This window comes from Leuciscus leuciscus, assembly GCF_965113295.1.
Source record: "Leuciscus leuciscus genome assembly, chromosome: 3".
Lineage (NCBI taxonomy): Eukaryota > Metazoa > Chordata > Actinopteri > Cypriniformes > Leuciscidae > Leuciscus > Leuciscus leuciscus.
Genome location: NC_138727.1, coordinates 24,777,454 through 24,798,114, shown reverse-complemented (window position 1 = coordinate 24,798,114; position 20,661 = coordinate 24,777,454). Strand labels below are relative to the sequence as shown.

Genomic DNA, 20,661 nt, shown 5'->3' with positions numbered 1-20,661 from the left:
GTGTTATCCAATTGCGTGCTGTGAGATTTTCAAACGCATGCTTGGTGCCACCCCTCGAGCTGGCCGATTTTCATTGATCGACACCAGACCATTAATCTTTTAAATTTAGGTCTGGATTTCCAGGCTAGGATAACGGCATATATCCATCAACATGGATATATGGTTGCATGGTGGAGATGGTGGTCTAGTGGGTTAAACCACTGAACTGGTAAATCGAAGGTTGCTGGTTCGATCCCAGCAGTCACCACCAGTGTGTCCTTGAGCAAGACACTTTACTCCACGTTGCTCCAGGGGATTGTCCCTGTAATAGGGGATTGTCCCTGTAATAAGTGCACTGTAAGTCAAAGTGTCTGCCAAATGCGTAAATGTAAATGTATTTACCTCATTTTAGGACCTGCTAAGGATCAGGTGATTTTTTATTTATTTTTATGTCCTGATACCTAAAACCATAGAATTCAAATAGGGTGTACTCTCTTTTTCAGATGACTATGTTAATGCTGACATTTATACTCGCTTACATTTTAAGAGAGAGAACATCATGTGAATAAATGACTTAGTTAGCGACTCTTCAACACGACCCCACCCTAAACAAGAGCTAAACTGTGTGCATTGGCTTGTGTTGTGAATGTCAAATAAAATCAATCATAATTAATTTCTTATGTTATTTGTATCAGTTTTTATTCATTTATACTTATTCATTTAAAAATACCATTTCTGATTGTTATTTACATACAAAAATACTTTTAATGGAAACTTGCTTTCAGTTATCTGCTTGAGGCAAAAATAAGTTAGACATAAGGATAAACTGAAATTCACAGCATTTCAACTATTTCTGCTCATTTGAAGGCTGCTATTGGATCACTGAGGGTAAACGTTGTTTTATGCGACTATGCATTACTTTACAGAGAGCTTACGACCTAACAGAGTTAAAAACTAGCTAGTAGTAACCAAGTTAAAAACTAGCTAGTGGTTACTAAGTCTCTAATATTACTGAGAAAGACAGAAAAAAAGATGCTCATACCTCTCCTCTCTCCTCCGTTCTCTCTCCTCTGGTTTGGTCCGTATGGTGACTGTATGTTCGGTTATTAGCGAATTCTTGTGTGTTCGCTGAAAAAACACAAAATCACATATTCAGTTTCCCACACACCTAACCAGACCTGACATATTAAAGGGGCAGTAAGCGATTTCTGAGAACTGCTGTTAAAAGTGGATCGGGCCGAGCACCACAACACACTTAAAGCCAGTAAGTAGTAGGGGGCGTATATATTCATGATGGGGGAAGACAGAAAGTGCGCAAGAGGGAGATTTTAAGAAAGAAAGATGGCTGAGAGACATTACAAAAGAGAAAAGGTCAGGGAATATCACTGGAAAAAGAAGGTTTATGATCAGGTAAGGGCTTTAGGAAGAGCATTAATATTAGAAAAGCTTTCCAGGGGACCAAGATTATGAGAGGTGGACGCTTTTGCTGATGCTCCTGCCTCATTCAATATGAAATTCCTCATTCAATTAGTTGAGTACATAATTTAATCAATTTTGGCAATGCAACCTGAGGTACAATGTCTTCAGAAACTTTGTGGCCCGATTCTTTAGTTAAAAAAAAACAGCAAAGAAACTTGAGAAAAAGGATCTACATGCAAATGCGCTTTGTGAAAAGTCCCACACTAGTAACTATGTTGGACAGCTTGTTCCTGCGTTATCCTAGCCTGGAAATCCAGACCTAAATCTAAAAGATTAATGGTCTGGTGTCGATCAATGAAAATCGGCCAGCTCGAGGGGTGGCACCAAGCATGCGTTTGAAAATCTCACAGCACGCAATTGGATAACACTATGACCAATCACAACAATAAACCCAGCGGAGCTAACTGGTATATTAGACTCTTCCGGTCGGCAAAACAGCAAAAACACCCTTCTTGCAAAGGAACGATTCGAGCGCCGTCTTCTGTTCCTCTTTTGGGAAAAAGCCAAGTCTAACTCGTTCATTGTAGCGGCCAAAGCCGTTTCAAACAACTGGTGTTCATCCATAGGCATCTTGCAATGTTTACTGATGACTTCGCCGTCACAGCGCTGTCGTCATCTTTTTAGCTCGCCTCTGGCCCGCCTATATCAGATAACCCAATGTGATTGGTGCAGCTCAGATCGAGGGGCATATTTAATGAGCTCCATTGCTCGACACCAGAGTAACTCGCTGAGCAAATTCAACTTGTGCTCTCGCGAGAACTCTGGTTTACCAGGGTAGCGTTATCCAGGGTGCTGCAGGAAATGACTGGGTCGATTGCGCAGACTATTCAAGCCCATTCGCAACAACTTGAACAAACGGCGGGCTGACTTAATGAAGCCGAGAACAGAATTGCTTATGTCGAGTCATCCGTAGATACAGAAAATGCACGGATCCAGACTCTCGCATGCCAAGTTTCTTCACTCACCAAACACTTGGATGATCTAGAAAATCGAGGTCAGAGGAAAAATCTATGCATCATTGGCCTGCTTGAAAATGTTGAGGGTACTAACTCGACTACGTTTCATCAGACTTGGATCCCAGAGTTCCTCGGTATTGAAACTAAGTCTGGGATGCTTAAGCTGGAGAGAGCTCATTGCATCTCTATGCTGAACGCCGGCGCCAAGGGTAGGCCTTATACACTTATTGTTCGCTTCCACAAGTTACAGGATAAGCTGCGGGTTGTGGATGCCAGCAGACGTGCGGCACAAAAGGAGATCTGATGTACAACAACAGTAAATTATCGTTCTATCAGGACTTTTCCACAACTGTTCAAAACAAATGGAAAGCGTTCTACGTGGCGCGGCAAAAGCTACAGCAGATGGGAGCCCAGTATGTCATGCTTTACCCAGCAAAACTGCGAGTCACCGTCGGTAAAGTTCCTTAAGTCCCCTGAAGAGGTTCTGGCCTTTATTGATTCGACAGATTGAATTCAAAGGAAACATTTTCTCTTGAAAGGAAGTGGCATACCAGATGGTCTTAGGTAGGCCTAAATAGCTTAAAGGGTTAGTTCACCCAAAAATGAAAATTCTGTCAGTAATTACTCACCCTCATAATGTTCCAACCCCGTAAGACTTTCGTTCATCTTTGGGACACAAAATTAAGATAAATTGATGAAATCTGAGAGCTGGCTCACTCCTTCATAGACTGCAAGGTAATTTCATCTGCCAGCCCAGAAAAGTTAGTAAAGACATTGTAAAAATAGTCCAAGTGACTACAGTGGCTCAACCTTAAGTTTATCAAGCGACGAGAATACTTTTTGTGTGCAAAAAACAAACAAAAATAACGACTTAATTCAACTGTTCATTTTCTTCTGTGTGGGCCTCTGACGTGAGTTCACGAGAGCGCCACGATGCATGCGCGAGAACCAGAGGTGGGACAAAGTCATTGTTATGCAAGTCACAAGTAAGTCTCAAGTCTTTGCCCTCGAGTCCCAAGTCAAGTCGAGTCAAAGATGAGGCAAGTCCCGAGTCGAGTCAAAAGTCAAAGCCAACAAGTCTCAAGTCGAGTCCAAAGTCCTACCATTTTAGTTTCGAGTCATTTCAAGTCCTCTTACCACAGAAATAAAATGTATACAAATCATGTATGTCTGTAAGATTTGTATTTATTTAAACCTCTTTTTATACAATGATATTAATCAAATACAGTAAAAAACAGAAAATTTAATTTTTCACAAAAAAATTCACATGAATTTATTTCTTCTGCTGAACAGGAAGGAAGGGGGGGGGGGGAGATGGGTGCAACTGTGATGCAATTATTAATAATTGTAATTTTTGCATCAAAATAAGTGTATTGTGATTGTCAAAACATTTTAGTAACTAAACTGAATTTTATTAGGTTTAGTGACAACATGTTACAATGTTTACATGGTTCAATTTCTGGCAAGCTACGCTTTTTTATTATTTCAGTTTAATTCAATTATTGTGATTTGATTTAATATTGACTCATTTGGATAAATATTAGGTAGGCTACACAAGATAGGCATTCATTTTTCTCAAGAAAAAAACAACTCACCTAATGCTGTAAACATACAGAGAGCCCTATCACCTGGCAGTATTATTTAAGGTTAAAAATAACACAAATTAAATATAATGCGTTTTTTTTATTTATTATAACAACTTTATTTAATGATATAAGTAAAAATATAATAAACATGCAATAGTACACATATTTAGCAAAATACTCTCTATAGCTCTTTTTTCTAGCCAACTAACGTGCCTATATTATGGTCATTAAATGGCTTTCCTGAGGTAAATGTTATGTGACATAATTGTTCTCCAACTGTTTTATTGACCCCTTTGATTGATGGGTCGATATTATGTATGAGGAATATACATTTCGGTAAGTTGTACTGTATCTTTCAACAGTGTTCATTCGTGTTTAACGTTACTATCAGCTAGAGATGATCGGTTCACGTTCCGCTAGGAATCTGTCGTGTCACATTTACAAGCGCCAAAACGGTATTTATTGTCTGAATTTTGTAATAAAAGTGACAGAATCTGAGAGCAGAGATTGTTTTATATCATAAGTAACCTGCTCTGTCTAGTCTGTCGGTCTCCGTGTCCTCTTTGCTTCGCGATTTTTCTGTGCGTGAGAAAATGGATGTGTGGCGTGAGAGCGTGTGAAAAGTGTCAATTGCGTGTGTCTCACGGTGAATGCGTGAGAGTTGGCAGCTATGTAGCAAGTTACGGTACATCCAATAAGGTGCTTAGCATTCGTTCAAATTCGTAGCATGCGTTGTTGCTTGTTGCGCTTCATTGGTTGTCTTGCAATGTGCCTGCTTAGATGCTGTCGAATCAAAACAACGTGGGACTACAGTGATTGGATGTCGTGCAGGCAGTGCGCGTGCTCTCTGCATGCATACAGGTGGTGCACATTTTTTCACAGATGCAGATAAACAGAGCGGCGCGGCCGTGTGAACGTTTTTTCCCCAGTTTTCATGGGAAGTAGCAAGTCTTCTTGAGACAAAAGGCGCAAGTCCAAGTGAAGTCACGAGTCATTGATGTTAAAGTCCAAGTCGAGTTGCAAGTCTTTGTACATTTTGTCGAGTCGAGTCTGAAGTCATCAAATTCATGACTCGAGTCTGACTCGAGTCCAAGTCACATGACTCGAGTCCACACCTCTGGCGAGAACTGAGAAGATGACGCTCACGATTATTGGATGGGAAAGTGTGAAAGGTAAGCCATTCATTTTGCGGCATTGGTAAGGCACTTTTACGTTTTCTCGTTGGTTTCTTAACTTAAGGTTGAGCCACTGTAATCACTATATTTTTATAGTTTATAGTATATATTTTAGTCACAGACTATTTTAACGATGTCTTTACTAATGTTTCTGGGCCGGCAGAATGAAACTAGATGCGAAAGTTCGTCGAGACAAACTTTAAGTTGGCTTAAGAAAGTTTGGACCGTAAAGTTTTTTGATAGGTGGTTGCTAGGATGTTATGGGTGGTCGCTATGGTGTTTCTAGGGTGTTTTGGGCAATTGCTAGGGTGTTCTGGGTGGTTGCTAGGGTGTCCTGGATGGTTGCTAGGGTCTTTTGGGTGGTTGCTAGGGTGTTATGGGTGGTCGCTAGGGTGTTTTGGGTGGTTGCTAGGGTATTCTGGGTGGTTGCTAGGATATTTTGGGTGGTTGCTAGGGTCTTTTGGGTGGTTGCTAGGCGGTTGCTAGGGTGTTCTGGGTGGTTGCTAGGGTGTTTTGGGTGGTTGCTATGCGGTTGCTAGGATATTTAGGGTGGTTGCTAGGGTCTTTTGGGTGGTTGCTAGGCGGTTGCTAGGGTATTTTGGGTGGTTGCTAGGGTATTCTGGATGGTTGCTAGGGTATTTTGGGTGGTTGCTATGGTCTTTTGGGTGGTTGCTAGGCGGTTGCTAGGGTATGTTGGGTGGTTGCTATGGTATTCTGGGTGGTTGCTAGGGTCTTTTGGGTGGTTGCTAGGCGGTTGCTAGGGTGTTCTGGGTGGTTGCTAGGGTGTTTTGGGTGGTTGCTAGGGTATTCTGGGTGGTTGCTAGGCGGTTGCTAGGGTGTTCTGGGTGGTTGCTAGGGTCTTTTGGGTGGTTGCTAGGGTGTTATGGGTGGTTACTAGGATGTTTTGTGTGGTTGTTATGGTGTTGCTAGGGTATTTTGGGTGGATGCTAGGGTGTTTCGGGTGGTTGCTAGGGTGTTCTGGGTGGTTGCTAGGCGGTTGCTAGGGTGTAATGGGTGGTTACTAGGATGTTTTGTGTGGTTGCTATGGTGTTGCTAGGGTATTATGGGTGGTTGCTAGAGTGTTTTGGGTGGTTGCTAGGGTGTTCTGGGTGGTTGCTAGGGTGTTCTGGGTGGTTACTAGGATGTTTTGTGTGTTTGCTATGGTGTTGCTAGGGTATTTTGGGTGGTTGCTAGGGTCTTTTGGGTGGTTGCTAGGCGGTTGGTAGGGTGTAGTTGGGTGGTTGCTAGGTGGTTGCTAGGGTATTCTGGGTGGTTGCTAGGATATTTTGGGTGGTTGCTAGGGTCTTTTGGGTGGTTGCTAGGTGGTTGCTAGGGTATTTTGGGTGGTTGCTAGGCGGTTGCTAGGGTATTTTGGTGGTTGCTAGGGTGTTCTGGGTGGTTGCTAGGGTATTTTGGGTGGTTGCTAGGGTCTTTTGGGTGGTTGCTAGGCGGTTGCTAAGGTGTTTTGGGTGGTTGCTAGGGTGTTATGGGTGTTACTAGGATGTTTTGTGTGGTTGCTACGGTGTTGCTAGGGTCTTTTGGGTGGTTGCTAGGGTCTTTTGGGTGGTTGCTAGGGTGTTTTGGGTGGTTTGCTAGGGTCTTTTGGGTGGTTGCTAGGGTGTTTAGGGTGGTTGCTAGGATATTTTGGGTGGTTGCTAGGATCTTTTAGGCGGTTGCTAGGGTATTTTGGGTGGTTGCTAGGGTGTTCTGGGTGGTTGCTATGGTATTCAGAGCGGTTGATATGGTGTTACTAGGTGGTTGGTAGTTGTCACAGATGGTTACTATGGAGTTTTTATAGAGTTCTTACTTAACTAATCGCTATTAGCATGTAGCTATTCACTTGCTATTCGCATGTGTAGCATGTTGAAAGTGCTGTTTGCTAGCATGAGTCAAAAGAGCCAAACCTCATCTCTATAAGATGTTCTGATACAGAGATATAGGTCTTGCAAAACGGTTGCTAGGATACTCAAGTTTGGTTGCTATGGAGTTGCTTGGGAGCTGGGAGCTGGGAGCTTTAAACTTAAGAAGTTTAAATTGGTTTAAAGTTTAAAGTAGTTTGAAGTTTATGACAGAGAGATAGATAGATAAATAAGTTAGATAGATAGATACACACACACACACACACACACACACACACACACACACACTCAAACAGACTACCTCGCTCACACACTCACTCAGACACTCAGACATACACACACACACACACACACTCAGAGTTTATGAGTTTAGAGTTTATAAGTGTATAAATTGATGAGTTTATAAGTGTACAAGTTTTTGAGTTTAGAGTTTATAAGTTTAAATGAGTTTAGAGTTCATAAGTCTATGAATTCATGAGTTTATTAGTTAATTAGTTATTCAATTTAAGTTAATTAGTGTATAAGTGTATGAGATTAGAGTTTATTAGTTTAAATGAGTTTCATTGGCTAATATATATAGAATGGCAGTTTAGTTTAGTTTTCAAGGGATTTAGATTTGAATTTTTGTCGGTTGGTGAGTTTGAATTTTTTTTAGAATGCCCAATGTTAAGTCAATGGGAGTTTTTCCGAGTTTTGATCGTCATTTGTAGGAAAACCGTAAGTCCGATCAGTCTGAAAAGATATAGCATATAACTACAGATCAGTTTGAGTGTCTGAGCCGAGTTTGGAGTATGTAGAGTTAAAGCTCTAGGGCGAGTTTGAGTCAACAGTTTTTCACAGAAGAATAATAATAATATTAATAATAACTAGATGCGAAAGTTCGTCGAGACAAACTTTAAGTTGGCTTGAGAAAGTTTGGAGCAGAAAGTTTTTTGCTAGGCGGTTGCTAGGATGTTGCTATGGTGTTGCTAGGTTATTTTGGGAGGTTGCTAGGGTGTTCTGGGTGGTTTCTAGGTGGTTGCTAGGGTCTTTTGGGTGGTTGCTAGGCGGTTTCTAGGGTGTTCTAGGTGGTTGCTAGGGTGTTTTGGGTGGTTGCTAGGGTATTCTGGGTGGTTGCTAGGCGGTTGCTAGGATATTTTGGGTGGTTGCTAGGGTATTCTGGGTGGTTGCTAGGGTATTTTGGGTGGTTGCTAGGGTCTTTTGGGTGGTTGCTAGGCGGTTGCTAGGGTATTTTGGGTGGTTGCTATGGTATTCTGGGTGGTTGCTAGGGTCTTTTGGGTGGTTGCTAGGCGGTTGCTAGGGTGTTCTAGGTGGTTTCTAGGGTGTTTTGGGTGGTTGCTAGGGTATTCTGGGTGGTTGCTAGGCGGTTGCTAGGATATTTTGGGTGGTTGCTAGGGTCTTTTGGGTGGTTGCTAGGCGGTTGCTAGGGTGTTCTGGGTGGTTGCTAGGGTATTTTGGGTGGTTGCTAGGCGGATGCTAGGGAGTTCTGGGTGGTTGCTAGGGTGTTTTGGGTGGTTGCTAGGGTATTCTGGGTGGTTGCTAGGGTATTTTGGGTGGTTGCTAGGGTCTTTTGGGTGGTTGCTAGGCGGTTGCTAGGGTATTTTGGGTGGTTGCTAGGGTCTTTTGGGTGGTTGCTAGGCAGTTGCTAGGGTGTTCTGGGTGGTTGCTAGGGTGTTTTGGGTGGTTGCTAGGGTGTTCTGGGTGGTTGCTAGGGTATTTAGGGGTGGTTGCTAGGGTCTTTTGGGTGGTTGCTAGGCGGTTGCTAGGGTATTTTGGGTGGTTGCTAGGGTCTTTTGGGTGGTTGCTAGGGTGTTTTGGGTGGTTGCTAGGGTATTCTGGGTGGTTGCTAGGGTATTTTGGGTGGTTGCTAGGGTCTTTTGGGTGGTTGCTAGGCGGTTGCTAGGGTATTTTGGGTGGTTGCTAGGGTATTTTGGGTGGTTGCTAGGGTATTTTGGGTGGTTGCTAGGCGGTTGCTAGGGTGTTCTGGGTGGTTGCTAGGGTGTTTTGGGTGGTTGCTAGGGTATTCTGGGTGGTTGCTAGGCGGTTGCTAGGATATTTTGGGTGGTTGCTAGGGTATTTTGGGTGGTTGCTAGGGTCTTTTGGGTGGTTGCTAGGCGGTTGCTAGGGTATTTTGGGTGGTTGCTAGGGTATTTTGGGTGGTTGCTAGGGTCTTTTGGGTGGTTGCTAGGCGGTTGCTAGGGTGTTCTGGGTGGTTGCTAGGGTGTTTTGGGTGGTTGCTAGGGTATTCTGGGTGGTTGCTAGGGTGTTCTAGGTGGTTGCTAGGGTGTTTTGGGTGGTTGCTAGGGTATTCTGGGTGGTTGCTAGGCGGTTGCTAGGGTCTTTTGGGTGGTTGCTAGGGTGTTCTGGGTTGTTGCTAGGCGGTTGCTAGGGTGTTATGGGTGGTTGCTAGGGTGTTTTGGGTGGTTGCTAGGGTATTCTGGGTGGTTGCTAGGCAGTTGCTAGGATATTTTGGGTGGTTGCTAGGGTCTTTTTGGTGGTTGCTAGGGTCTTTTGGGTGGTTGCTAGGGTATTTTAGGTGGTTGCTAGGTGGTTGCTAGGGTGTTTTGGGTGGTTGCTAGGGTATTCTGGGTGGTTGCTAGGCGGTTGCTAGGGTGTTTTGGGTGGTTGCTAGGGTATTCTGGGTGGTTGCTATAAGGTTGCTAGGATATTTAGGGTGGTTACTAGGGTATTTTGGGTGGTTGCTAGGGTCTTTTGGGTGGTTGCTAGGCGGTTGCTAGGGTATTTTGGGTGGTTGCTAGGGTCTTTTGGGTGGTTGCTAGGGTGTTCTGGGTGGTTGCTAGGGTGTTTTGGGTGGTTGCTAGGGTATTCTGGGTGGTTGCTAGGCGGTTGCTAGGATATTTTGGGCGGTTGCTAGGGTCTTTTGGGTGGTTGCTAGAGTCTTTTGTGTGGTTGCTAGGGTGTTCTGGGTGGTTGCTAGGGTCTTTTGGGTGGTTGCTAGGTGGTTGCTAGGGTGTTCTGGGTGGTTGCTATGGTATTCTGGGTGGTTGCTATGGTATTCAGAGCGGTAGATAGATAGATACACACACACACACACACACACACACACACACACACACACACACACACACACACACACACACACACACACTCAAACAGACTACCTCGCTCACACACTCACTCAGACACTCAGACACACACACACACACACACACACACACACACACACACACACACACACTCAGAGTTTATGAGTTTAGAGTTTATAAGTGTATAAATTGATGAGTTTATAAGTGTACAAGTTTTTGAGTTTAGAGTTTATAAGTTTAAATGAGTTTAGAGTTCAGAGTTTATTAATTTATGAGTTTAAGAGTTCATAAGTCTATGAATTCATGAGTTTATTAGTTAATTAGTTATTAAATTTAAGTTAATTAATTTATAAGTGTATGAGATTAGAGTTTATTAGTTTAAATGAGTTTCATTGGCTAATATATATAGAATGGCAGTTTGAATTAGTCTTCAAGGGATTTAGATTTAAATTTTTGTCGGTTGGTGAGTTAGAATTTTTTTAGAATGCCCAATAGCCGCGTTTCCACTGTCGGGCCAGGGCCGGGCCGTGCTAGTGCGTGCCAGGGCCAGTCGCGTTTCCACTGTCACTTCCGGGGCTTGATCGGGGCTTACTCAGGGCCAACGGCCAGGATTTCTGGCCCGTCGAATACCTTGGGCCAGAGCGGGCCAGCTCGGGCTAGAGGAGTGGTTACGAACAGAGGCGGAGTATACCTGAGTCGAGAGACGGCAGCGCCGGATGATTCTGTCAGCATTAAAGACTTTTAAAATAATTTGATGCAAAAGACTATGCGCGCTAACCGTTACCATAGTAAACATAGTAAACGCTTGAAGATTACGCATAGTAAAAAAACATACGCTTGAAGAAATCCGACCAATCATAAAGGCTATCACAGTCATGTTTTTATTTTATCTGTCAGTAGCCCACGTCTCGTCTCTTTATACCGGACTATCATAAAATAAAGCAACTTTTTTTTCGGGAGCTTCCTCTGTGCAGAAACGAGGACGTTATAAAATACATCGTTGCTGAACTTGCTAAGCTAAGCATTCAGTGAACAACGCTTCAAGTTCGGGAAAAAATAAAAAAAGTTGTGGGCGCAGTACAAGGCGATTAAAACGCACAATGGACAAAGCGGTGCCCAGAGAAGGAACTTTCCATGGTTCGACTTGATGGACGGTGTGCTGGGTCACCGTCCATCTGTTAGTGGAGAGACAAGTCGGGACACTATGGCAGCCGCGGACGGTGAGTAAATACATGCTATCTTCTTAAAATCTAAGTTTTCTAACTTCCTGCCTGAATGAACATCATAATTCCCGCTGAAATGGGTGGGGTTGTATGACGTTTGATCCAGGAAGGCGTGTTAAGGGCGGGGTTTAGGGCAGCGCTGCAGGGCTAATGGCCCGGCAGTGGAAACGCAAGCCCGGTGCTTGAGGCCCGAGGCCACTGGCCCGGCTCGGCTCGCTGTTAGCCCTAGCCCGGCCCTGGCCCGACAGTGGAAACGCGGCTAATGTTAAGTCAATGGGAGTTTTTCCGAGTTTTGATCGTCATTTGTAGGAAAACCGTAAGTCCGATCAGTCTGAAAAGATATAGCATATAACTTCAGATCAGTTTGAGTGTCTGAGCCGAGTTTGGAGTATGTAGAGTTAAAGCTCTAGGGCGAGTTTGAGTCAACAGTTTTTCACAGAAGAATAATAATAACTAGATGCGAAAGTTCGTCGAGACAAACTTTAAGTTGGCTTGAGAAAGTTTGGACCGTAACGTTTTTTGATAGGCGGTTGCTAAGATGTTATGGGTGGTCGCTATGGTGTTTCTAGGGTGTTTTGGGCAATTGCTAGGGTGTTCTGGGTGGTTGCTAGGTGGTTGCTAGGGTGTCCTGGGTGGTTGCTAGGGTCTTTTGGGTGGTTGCTAGGATGTTATGGGTGGTTGCTAGGGTGTTTTGGGTGGTTGCTAGGGTATTCTGGGTGGTTGCTAGGATATTTTGGGTGGTTGCTAGGGTCTTTTGGGTGGTTGCTAGGCGGTTGCTAGGGTGTTCTGGGTGGTTGCTAGGGTGTTTTGGGTGGTTGCTAGGGTATTCTGGGTGGTTGCTATGCGGTTTCTAGGATATTTAGGGTGGTTGCTAGGGTCTTTTGGGTGGTTGCTAGGCGGTTGCTAGGGTATTTTGGGTGGTTGCTAGGGTATTTTGGGTGGTTGCTATGGTCTTTTGGGTGGTTGCTAGGCGGTTGCTAGGGTATTTTGGGTGGTTGCTATGGTATTCTTGGTGGTTGCTAGGGTCTTTTGGGTGGTTGCTCGGCGGTTGCTAGGGTCTTTTGGGTGGTTGCTAGGGTGTTTTGGGTGGATGCTAGGATATTCTGGGTGGTTGCTAGGCGGTTGCTAGGGTGTTCTGGGTGGTTGCTAGGGTCTTTTGGGTGGTTGCTAGGGTCTTTTGGGTGGTTGCTATGGTATTCTGGGTGGTTGCTAGGCGGTTGCTAGGGTGTTCTGGGTGGTTGCTAGGGTGTTTTGGGTGGTTGCTAGGGTATTCTGGGTGGTTGCTAGGCGGTTGCTAGGGTCTTTTGGGTGGTTGCTAGGGTCTTTTGGGTGGTTGCTAGGCGGTTGCTAGGGTGTTCTGGGTGGTTGCTAGGGTGATTTGGGTGGTTGCTAGGGTATTCTGGGTAGTTGCTAGGCGGTTGCTAGGGTCTTTTGGGTGGTTGCTATGGTATTCTGGGTGGTTGCTAGGGTCTTTTGGGTGGTTGCTAGGCGGTTGCTAGGGTGTTCTGGGTGGTTGCTAGGGTGTTTTGGGTGGTTGCTAAGGTATTCTGGGTGGTTGCTAGGCGGTTCCTAGGATATTTTGGGTGGTTGCTAGGGTGTTTTGGGTGGTTGCTAGGGTGTTCTGGGTGGTTGCTAGGCGGTTGCTAGGGTGTTATGGGTGGTTACTAGGATGTTTTGTGTGGTTGCTATGGTGTTGCTAGGGTATTTTGGGTGGTTGCTAGGCGGTTGCTAGGGTGTTCTGGGTGGTTACTAGGATGTTTTGTGTGGTTGCTATGGTGTTGCTAGGGTATTTTGGGTGGTTGCTAGGGTCTTTTGGGTGGTTGCTAGGCGGTTGCTAGGGTGTTTTGGGTGGTTGCTAGGTGGTTGCTAGGGTGTTCTGGCAGTTGCTATGGTATTCTGGGTGGTTGCTAGGCGGTTGCTAGGGTGTTTTGGGTGGTTGCTAGGGTGTTTTGGGTGGTTGCTAGGGTATTCTGGGTGGTTGCTAGGCGGTTGCTAGGGTGTTCTGGGTGGTTGCTAGGGTGTTTTGGGTGGTTGCTTGGGTATTCTGGGTGGTTGCTAGGCGGTTGCTAGGGTGTTTTGGGTGGTTGCTAGGGTCTTTTGGGTGGTTGCTAGGCGGTTGCTAGGGTGTTCTGGGTGGTTGCGGTGGTTGCTAGGGTATTCTGGGTGGTTGCTAGGCGGTTGCTAGGGTCTTTTGGGTGGTTGCTATGGTATTCTGGGTGGTTGCTAGGGTCTTTTGGGTGGTTGCTAGGGTGTTTTGGGTGGTTGCTAGGGTATTCTGGGTGGTTGCTAGGCGGTTGCTAGGATATTTTGGGTGGTTGCTAGGGTGTTTTGGGTGGTTGCTATGGTGTTGCTAGGGTATTTTGGGTGGTTGCTAGGCGGTTGCTAGGGTGTTATGGGTGGTTACTAGGATGTTTTATGTGGTTGCTATGGTGTTGCTAGGGTATTTTGGGTGGTTGCTAGGGTCTTTTGGGTGGTTGCTAGGCGGTTGCTAGGGTGTTTTTGGGTGGTTGCTAGGTGATTGCTAGGGTGTTCTGGCAGTTGCTATGGTATTCTGGGTGGTTACTAGGGTCTTTTGGGTGGTTGCTAGGCGGTTGCTAGGGTATTTTGGGTGGTTGCTAGGGTCTTTTGGGTGGTTGCTAGGGTGTTCTGGGTGGTTGCTAGGGTGTTTTGGGTGGTTACTAGGGTGTTTTGGGTGGTTGCTAGGGTGTTCTGGGTGGTTGCTAGGCGGTTGCTAGGGTGTTATGGGTGGTTACTAGGTTGTTTTGGGTGGTTGCTAGGTTGTTGCTAGGGTGTTCTTGATGGTTGCTAGGATATTTTGGGTGGTTGCTAGGGTCTTTTGGGTGGTTGCTAGGGTGTTCTGGGTGGTTGCTAGGTGGTTGCTAGGGTGTTCTGGGTGGTTGCTATGGTATTCAGAGCGGTTGATATGGTGTTACTAGGTGGTTGGTAGTTGTCACAGATGGTTACTATGGAGTTTTTATAGAGTTCTTACTTAACCCTCTGGGGACCAAAAACGCGCCCGCGCGTTTTGCTCGTTTTTTTTTTTTGCAATGAAAAATAAACACAAAATGCTCTGTTAATTTTGATCTTTCATTTTCGTGTAATACATCAATCGATCCTGTTCAGTTTCTATTTTTTTTCTGTATACTCACAATAAAAATAAAGTGTTTTGCTTTTTGACAAATAAAGAAAAACTAACATGATGCTATTTCTGCCTTCTCTCTGCCAGTAAACTCCCATTTGAAACGCGTTCGAAAATTATCTATAACTCCGCGAAAATTCAGTCAAACAGGGAAACAGACCCACGGGCATGAAGCTTGAGATCGCAGCTTTTAAATGAAGTAATTTATATAAAAAACAAATATTATCAGCTTCTGTAATCTGTATAAAAAGAGAGCGACTCCAGTCGAGCTCATTACGAGATGATTCACAGTAATTTGACCACGCCCCGGAGAGCGCGTGCTATTCAAACGCAAATTCTGAGAACCATTTCAGTCTGTGAAACGCCCCCACATCAGCTGTAAACAAAGAGGCATAATATAGCCTACCTTATGGAGAAAATTTTCCGTGCTGATATGAGGAGCAGATCCCGCTGAGGAGTGAGGTAGGCTAAGTTATCCTTTCTCAAGTGTTAATGTGGAATAACGTTATGGAATAACGTTAGTGTAGGCCTATGTAAACAAAAAGATGAATCGCGTTTCTATAATATGAATCGCGTTTCTGTGAGATGAATGAAGGGTACATATTTGTAAAGACTGTTTAGCCTAAATATGAATCGCGTTTCTGTGAGATGAATGAAGGGTACATATTTGTAAAGACTGTTTAGCCTAAATATGAATCGCGTTTCTGTGAGATGAATGAAGGGTACATATTTGTAAAGACTGTTTACCCTAAATATGAATCGCGTTTCTGTGAGATGTGAGATGGCTAATATATATAGAATGGCAGTTTGAATTAGTTTTCAAGGGATTTAGATTTAAATTTTTGTCGGTTGGTGAGTTTGAATTTTTTTAGAATGCCCAATGTTAAGTCAATGGGAGTTTTTCCGAGTTTTGATCGTCATTTGTAGGAAAACCGTAAGTCCGATCAGTCTGAAAAGATATAGCATATAACTTCAGATCAGTTTGAGTGTCTGAGCCGAGTTTGGAGTATGTAGAGTTAAAGCTCTAGGGCGAGTTTGAGTCAACAGTTTTTAACAGAAGAATAATAATAACTAGATGCGAAAGTTCGTCGAGACAAACTTTAAGTTGGCTTGAGAAAGTTTGGAGCAGAAAGTTTTTTGCTAGGCGGTTGCTAGGATGTTGCTATGGTGTTGCTAGGGTATTTTGGGAGGTTGCTAGGGTGTTCTGGGTGGTTGCTAGGTGGTTGCTAGGGTGTCCTGGGTGGTTGCTAGGGTCTTTTGCTAGGCGGTTGCTAGGTGGTTGCTAGGGTCTTTTGGGTGGTTGCTAGGCGGTTGCTAGGGTCTTTTGGGTGGTTGCTAGGGTATTTTGGGTGGTTGCTAGGGTATTCTGGGTGGTTGCTAGGCGGTTGCTAGGATATTTTGGGTGGTTGCTAGGGTCTTTTGGGTGGTTGCTAGGAGGTTGCTAGGGTGTTCTGGGTGGTTGCTAGGGTGTTTTGGGTGGTTGCTAGGGTATTCTGGGTGGTTGCTATGCGGTTGCTAGGATATTTAGGGTGGTTGCTAGGGTCTTTTGGGTGGTTGCTAGGCGGTTGCTAGGGTATTTTGGGTGGTTGCTAGGCTATTTTGGGTGGTTGCTAGGTTCTTTTGGGTGGTTGCTAGGCGGTTGCTAGGGTATTTTGGGTGGTTGCTAGGGTCTTTTGGGTGGTTGCTAGGCGGTTGCTAGGGTGTTCTGGGTGGTTGCTAGGGTGTTTTGGGTGGTTGCTAGGGTGTTATGGGTGGTTGCTAGGCGGTTGCTAGGATATTTTGGGTGGTTGCTAGGGTGTTTTGGGTGGTTGCTAGGGTGTTCTGGGTGGTTGCTAGGCGGTTGCTAGGGTGTTATGGGTGGTTACTAGGATGTTTTGTGTTGTTGCTATGGTGTTGCTAGGGAATTTTGGGTGGTTGCTGGGGTATTTTGGGTGGTTGCTAGGGTCTTTTGGGTGGTTGCTAGGCGGTTGCTAGGGTGTTTTGGGTGGTTGCTAGGGTCTTTTGGGAGGTTGCTAGGATATTTTGGGTGGTTGCTAGGGTGTTTTGGGTGGTTGCTAGGGTGTTCTGGGTGGTTGCTAGGGTGTTCTGGGTGGTTGCTATGGTATTCAGAGCGGTAGATAGATACACACACACACACACACACACACACACACACACACACACACACACACACTCAGAGTTTATTAGTTTAGAGTTTATAAGTGTATAAATTGATGAGTTTATAAGTGTACAAGTTTTTGAGTTTAGAGTTTATAAGTTTAAATGAGTTTAGAGTTCAGAGTTTATTAATTTATGAGTTTAAGAGTTCATAAGTCTATGAATTCATGAGTTTATTCATTCATTAGTTATTAAATTTAAGTTAATTAGTTTATAAGTGTATGAGATTAGAGTTTATTAGTTTAAATGAGTTTCATTGGCTAATATATATAGAATGGCAGTTTGATTTAGTTTTCAAGGGATTTAGATTTGAATTTTTGTCGGTTGGTGAGTTTGAATTTTTTTAGAATGCCCAATGTTAAGTCAATGGGAGTTTTTCCGAGTTTTGATCGTCATTTGTAGGAAAACCGTAAGTCCGATCAGTCTGAAAAGATAAAGCAACTAACTTCAGATCAGTTTGAGTGTCTGAGCCGAGTTTGGAGTATGTAGAGTTAAAGCTCTAGGAGGAGTTTGAGTCAACGGTTTTTCACAGAAGAATAATAATAATATTAATAATAACTAGATGCGAAAGTTCGTCGAGACAAACTTTAAGTTGGCTTGAGAAAGTTTGGACCAGAACGTTTTTTTGCTAGGCGGTTGCTAGGATGTTGCTATGGTGTTGCTATGGTGTTGCTAGGGTATTTTGGGAGGTTGCTAGGGTGTTCTGGGTGGTTGCTAGGTGGTTGCTAGGGTGTCCTGGGTGGTTGCTAGGGTCTTTTGGGTGGTTGCTAGGGTATTTTGGGTGGTTGCTAGGCGGTTGCTAGGGTGTTCTGGGTGGTTGCTAGGGTGTTTTGGGTGGTTGCTAGGGTATTCTGGGTGGTTGCTAGGCGGTTGCTAGGATATTTTGGGTGGTTGCTAGGGTCTTTTGGGTGGTTGCTAAGCGGTTGCTAGGGTGTTCTGGGTGGTTGCTAGGGTGTTTTGGGTGGTTGCTAGGGTATTCTGGGTGTTTGCTATGTGGTTGCTAGGATATTTAGGGTGGTTGCTAGGGTCTTTTGGGTGGTTGCTAGGCGGTTGCTAGGGTATTTTGGGTGGTTGCTAGGGTATTCTGGGTGGTTGCTAGGCTATTTTGGGTGGTTGCTAGGGTCTTTTGGGTGGTTTCTAGGCGGTTGCTAGGGTATTTTGGGTGGTTGCTATGGTATTCTGGGTGGTTGCTAGGGTCTTTTGGGTGGTTGCTAGGCGGTTGCTAGGGTGTTTTGGGTGGTTGCTAGGGTGTTTTGGGTGGTTGCTAGGGTATTCTGGGTGGTTGCTAGGCGGTTGCTAGGATATTTTGGGTGGTTGCTAGGGTGTTTTGGGTGGTTGCTAGGGTGTTCTGGGTGGTTACTAGGATGTTTTGTGTGGTTGCTATGGTGTTGCTAGGGTATTTTGGGTGGTTGCTAGGCTTGCTAGGGTGTTTTGGGTGGTTACTAGGATGTTTTGTGTGGTTGCTATGGTGTTGCTAGGGTATTTTGGGTGGTTGCTAGGGTCTTTTGGGTGGTTGCTAGGCGGTTGCTAGGGTGTTTTGGGTGGTTGCTAGGGTGTTTTGGGTGGTTGCTATGGTCTTTTAAGGTGGTTGCTAGGGTGTTTTGGGTGGTTGCTAGGGTCTTTTGGGTGGTTGCTAGGATATTTTGGGTGGTTGCTAGGGTCTTTTGGGTGGTTGCTAGGTGGTTGCTAGGGTGTTCTGGGTGGTTGCTATGGTATTCAGAGCGGTAGATAGATAGATACACACACACACACACACACACACACACTCAGAGTTTATGAGTTTAGAGTTTATAAGTGTACAAGTTTTTGAGTTTAGAGTTTATAAGTTTAAATGAGTTTAGAGTTCAGAGTTTATTAATTTATGAGTTTAAGAGTTCATAAGTCTATGAATTCATGAGTTTATTAGTTAATTAGTTATTCAATTTAAGTTAATTAGTTTATAAGTGTATGAAATTAGAGTTTATTAGTTTAAATGAGTTTCATTGGCTAATATATATAGAATGGCAGTTTGATTTAGTTTTCAAGGGATTTAGATTTGAATTTTTGTCGGTTGGTGAGTTTGAATTTTTTTAGAATGCCCAATGTTAAGTCAATGGGAGTTTTTCCGAGTTTTGATCGTCATTTGTAGGAAAACCGTAAGTCCGATCAGTCTGAAAAGATATAGCATAAAACTTCAGATCAGTTTGAGTGTCTGAGCCGAGTTTGGAGTATGTAGAGTTAAAGCTCTAGGGCGAGTTTGAGTCAATAGTTTCCACAGAAGAATAATAATAATAAGTTTAAATAGGATTTCAATATGTTGGCTTTCTCAAGCCAACTTAATAAGTTTAAATAGGATTTCAATATGTTGGCTTTCTCAAGCCAACTTAATAATAATAAGTTTAAATAGGATTTCAATATGTTGGCTTTCTCAAGCCAACTTAATAAGTTTAAATAGGATTTCAATATATTGGCTTTCTCAAGCCAACATAATAATAATAAGTTTAAATAGGATTTCAATATGTTGGCTTTCTCAAGCCAACTTAATAAGTTTAAATAGGATTTCAATATGTTGGCTTTCTCAAGCCAACTTAATAAGTATGAGTGACAATAACAATAGTGTTGCTTTGAAAAAGCACCACTAATAAGTTTAAATAGGATTTCAATATGTTGGCTTTCTCAAGCCAACTTAATAAGTTTAAGTACAATATCAGTAAGTTGGCTTTCTCAAGCCAACTTAATAAGTTTAAATAGGATTTCAATATGTTGGCTTTCTCAAGCCAACTTAATTACATACAGTAGAAGCCTATGAAGGAATGAGCCAGCTCTCAGATTTCATCAAAAAATATCTTAATTTGTGTTCCGAAGATGAACGAAAGTCTTATGGGGTTCGAAAACATGAGGGTGAGTAATTACTGACATAATTTTCATCTTTGGGTGAACTAACCCTTTAAATATGAAACTACAACCACCAGTAGGTGGTGGCAAGTCACTGTCTTAATAAGTGAGTTGAGGGAGTCATTCATTCAACCAATTTGTTCAAACGGCTGATTCATTTGGGAAAGAGGGCCATTGAATCATTAAATTGATTCGTTCAAAACGCAGATTTCAGTCAAGAAAATCATCGCTGTCTGTTGCATTGAGACTCTGCTAAGTTTTCATTTTGAAATTCTCGTCGGCGAAATAAAGGGAAAACAAACAATATTGACAATATTGTTTATAAAATGTAACTCACAATGTTAAATTATTGTTCATTTAACTGTTGTCTAAAATAAATATCACATTTGCAATTGTGTACGGGATAACGACACTCTTGCTCATGTGATATTGTATTATAACAACATAATATGATATAAATATAAGACAAAAACTAATTTGGGGACATACTTAACTACACACATCACGCAGTGAAAGCATGAGTGACAAATGTGATGTCAGCTCACGCCTCGCACATCGTTAAAACAATGATTACAATATCATAATAGACAATACATATCGCACAACCCATACACATAAAGAATGAACTTACAATTAAACTGACATTTACCCATTTTCTTCCCCTTCTCTCCTCCTTTCGCGTGCAGGAGACAGACATAATATGCTGCCGCGAATGACGCAAATTGTCACGTAAACAAGCAAATCCACAAAGAAAGAATAATAAAAAATAAAATGTACGCGAGTTAGATAGTTTTAAAGCTGCAGTCGGCAAGTCTGGCAGATTGGGTCGATTAGCCAAAATTTTGAATGTTTACAACTCTCATGCCCCTCCCCACTACCAGCGAGCACCCTCCCATCGAGGTCGTGCTCGTGCGCCACTGTGCGTGTGTACCTGATTTTCTGTTAACGCGTCCGTCTCTTCAGCATCTATCAACACCATGGACTCGGAGGTAGGCTGCCCTGGCTAATCTATCCATAGATAGCAATAACTAAGGAATTGGAAGCTTGTTAGTAGATTTTCTCTCCGCCATCACGCTTCATGCAATCTCCAGGCGAACTTCAGGCGTGGCGTGTGCATGTGATATTAACGTGCTCGAGTGAGGGGGGATCTGTGGCGTGTGCACGACCTGTGATTGACAGTCAGATCT

At 43.6% G+C, this 20,661-nt stretch overlaps 1 protein-coding gene and 1 long non-coding RNA gene across 2 annotated transcripts in view; one reads left to right on the top strand and one right to left on the bottom strand.

Moving 5' to 3' along the window:
• Window positions 1–20,661, top strand: part of LOC309495648 — a 198,799-nt gene that overhangs the window by 67,798 nt on the left and 110,340 nt on the right. The gene's annotated exons all lie outside the window — the stretch shown is intronic.
• Window positions 1–20,661, bottom strand: part of dnajb14 (DnaJ heat shock protein family (Hsp40) member B14) — a 92,217-nt gene that overhangs the window by 5,582 nt on the left and 65,974 nt on the right. The window contains exon 5 of the mRNA XM_082165429.1: window positions 1,022–1,107. Within this exon, the coding sequence (XP_082021555.1) occupies window positions 1,022–1,107 (86 nt within the window). The remainder of the gene's footprint in view (window positions 1–1,021; window positions 1,108–20,661) is intronic.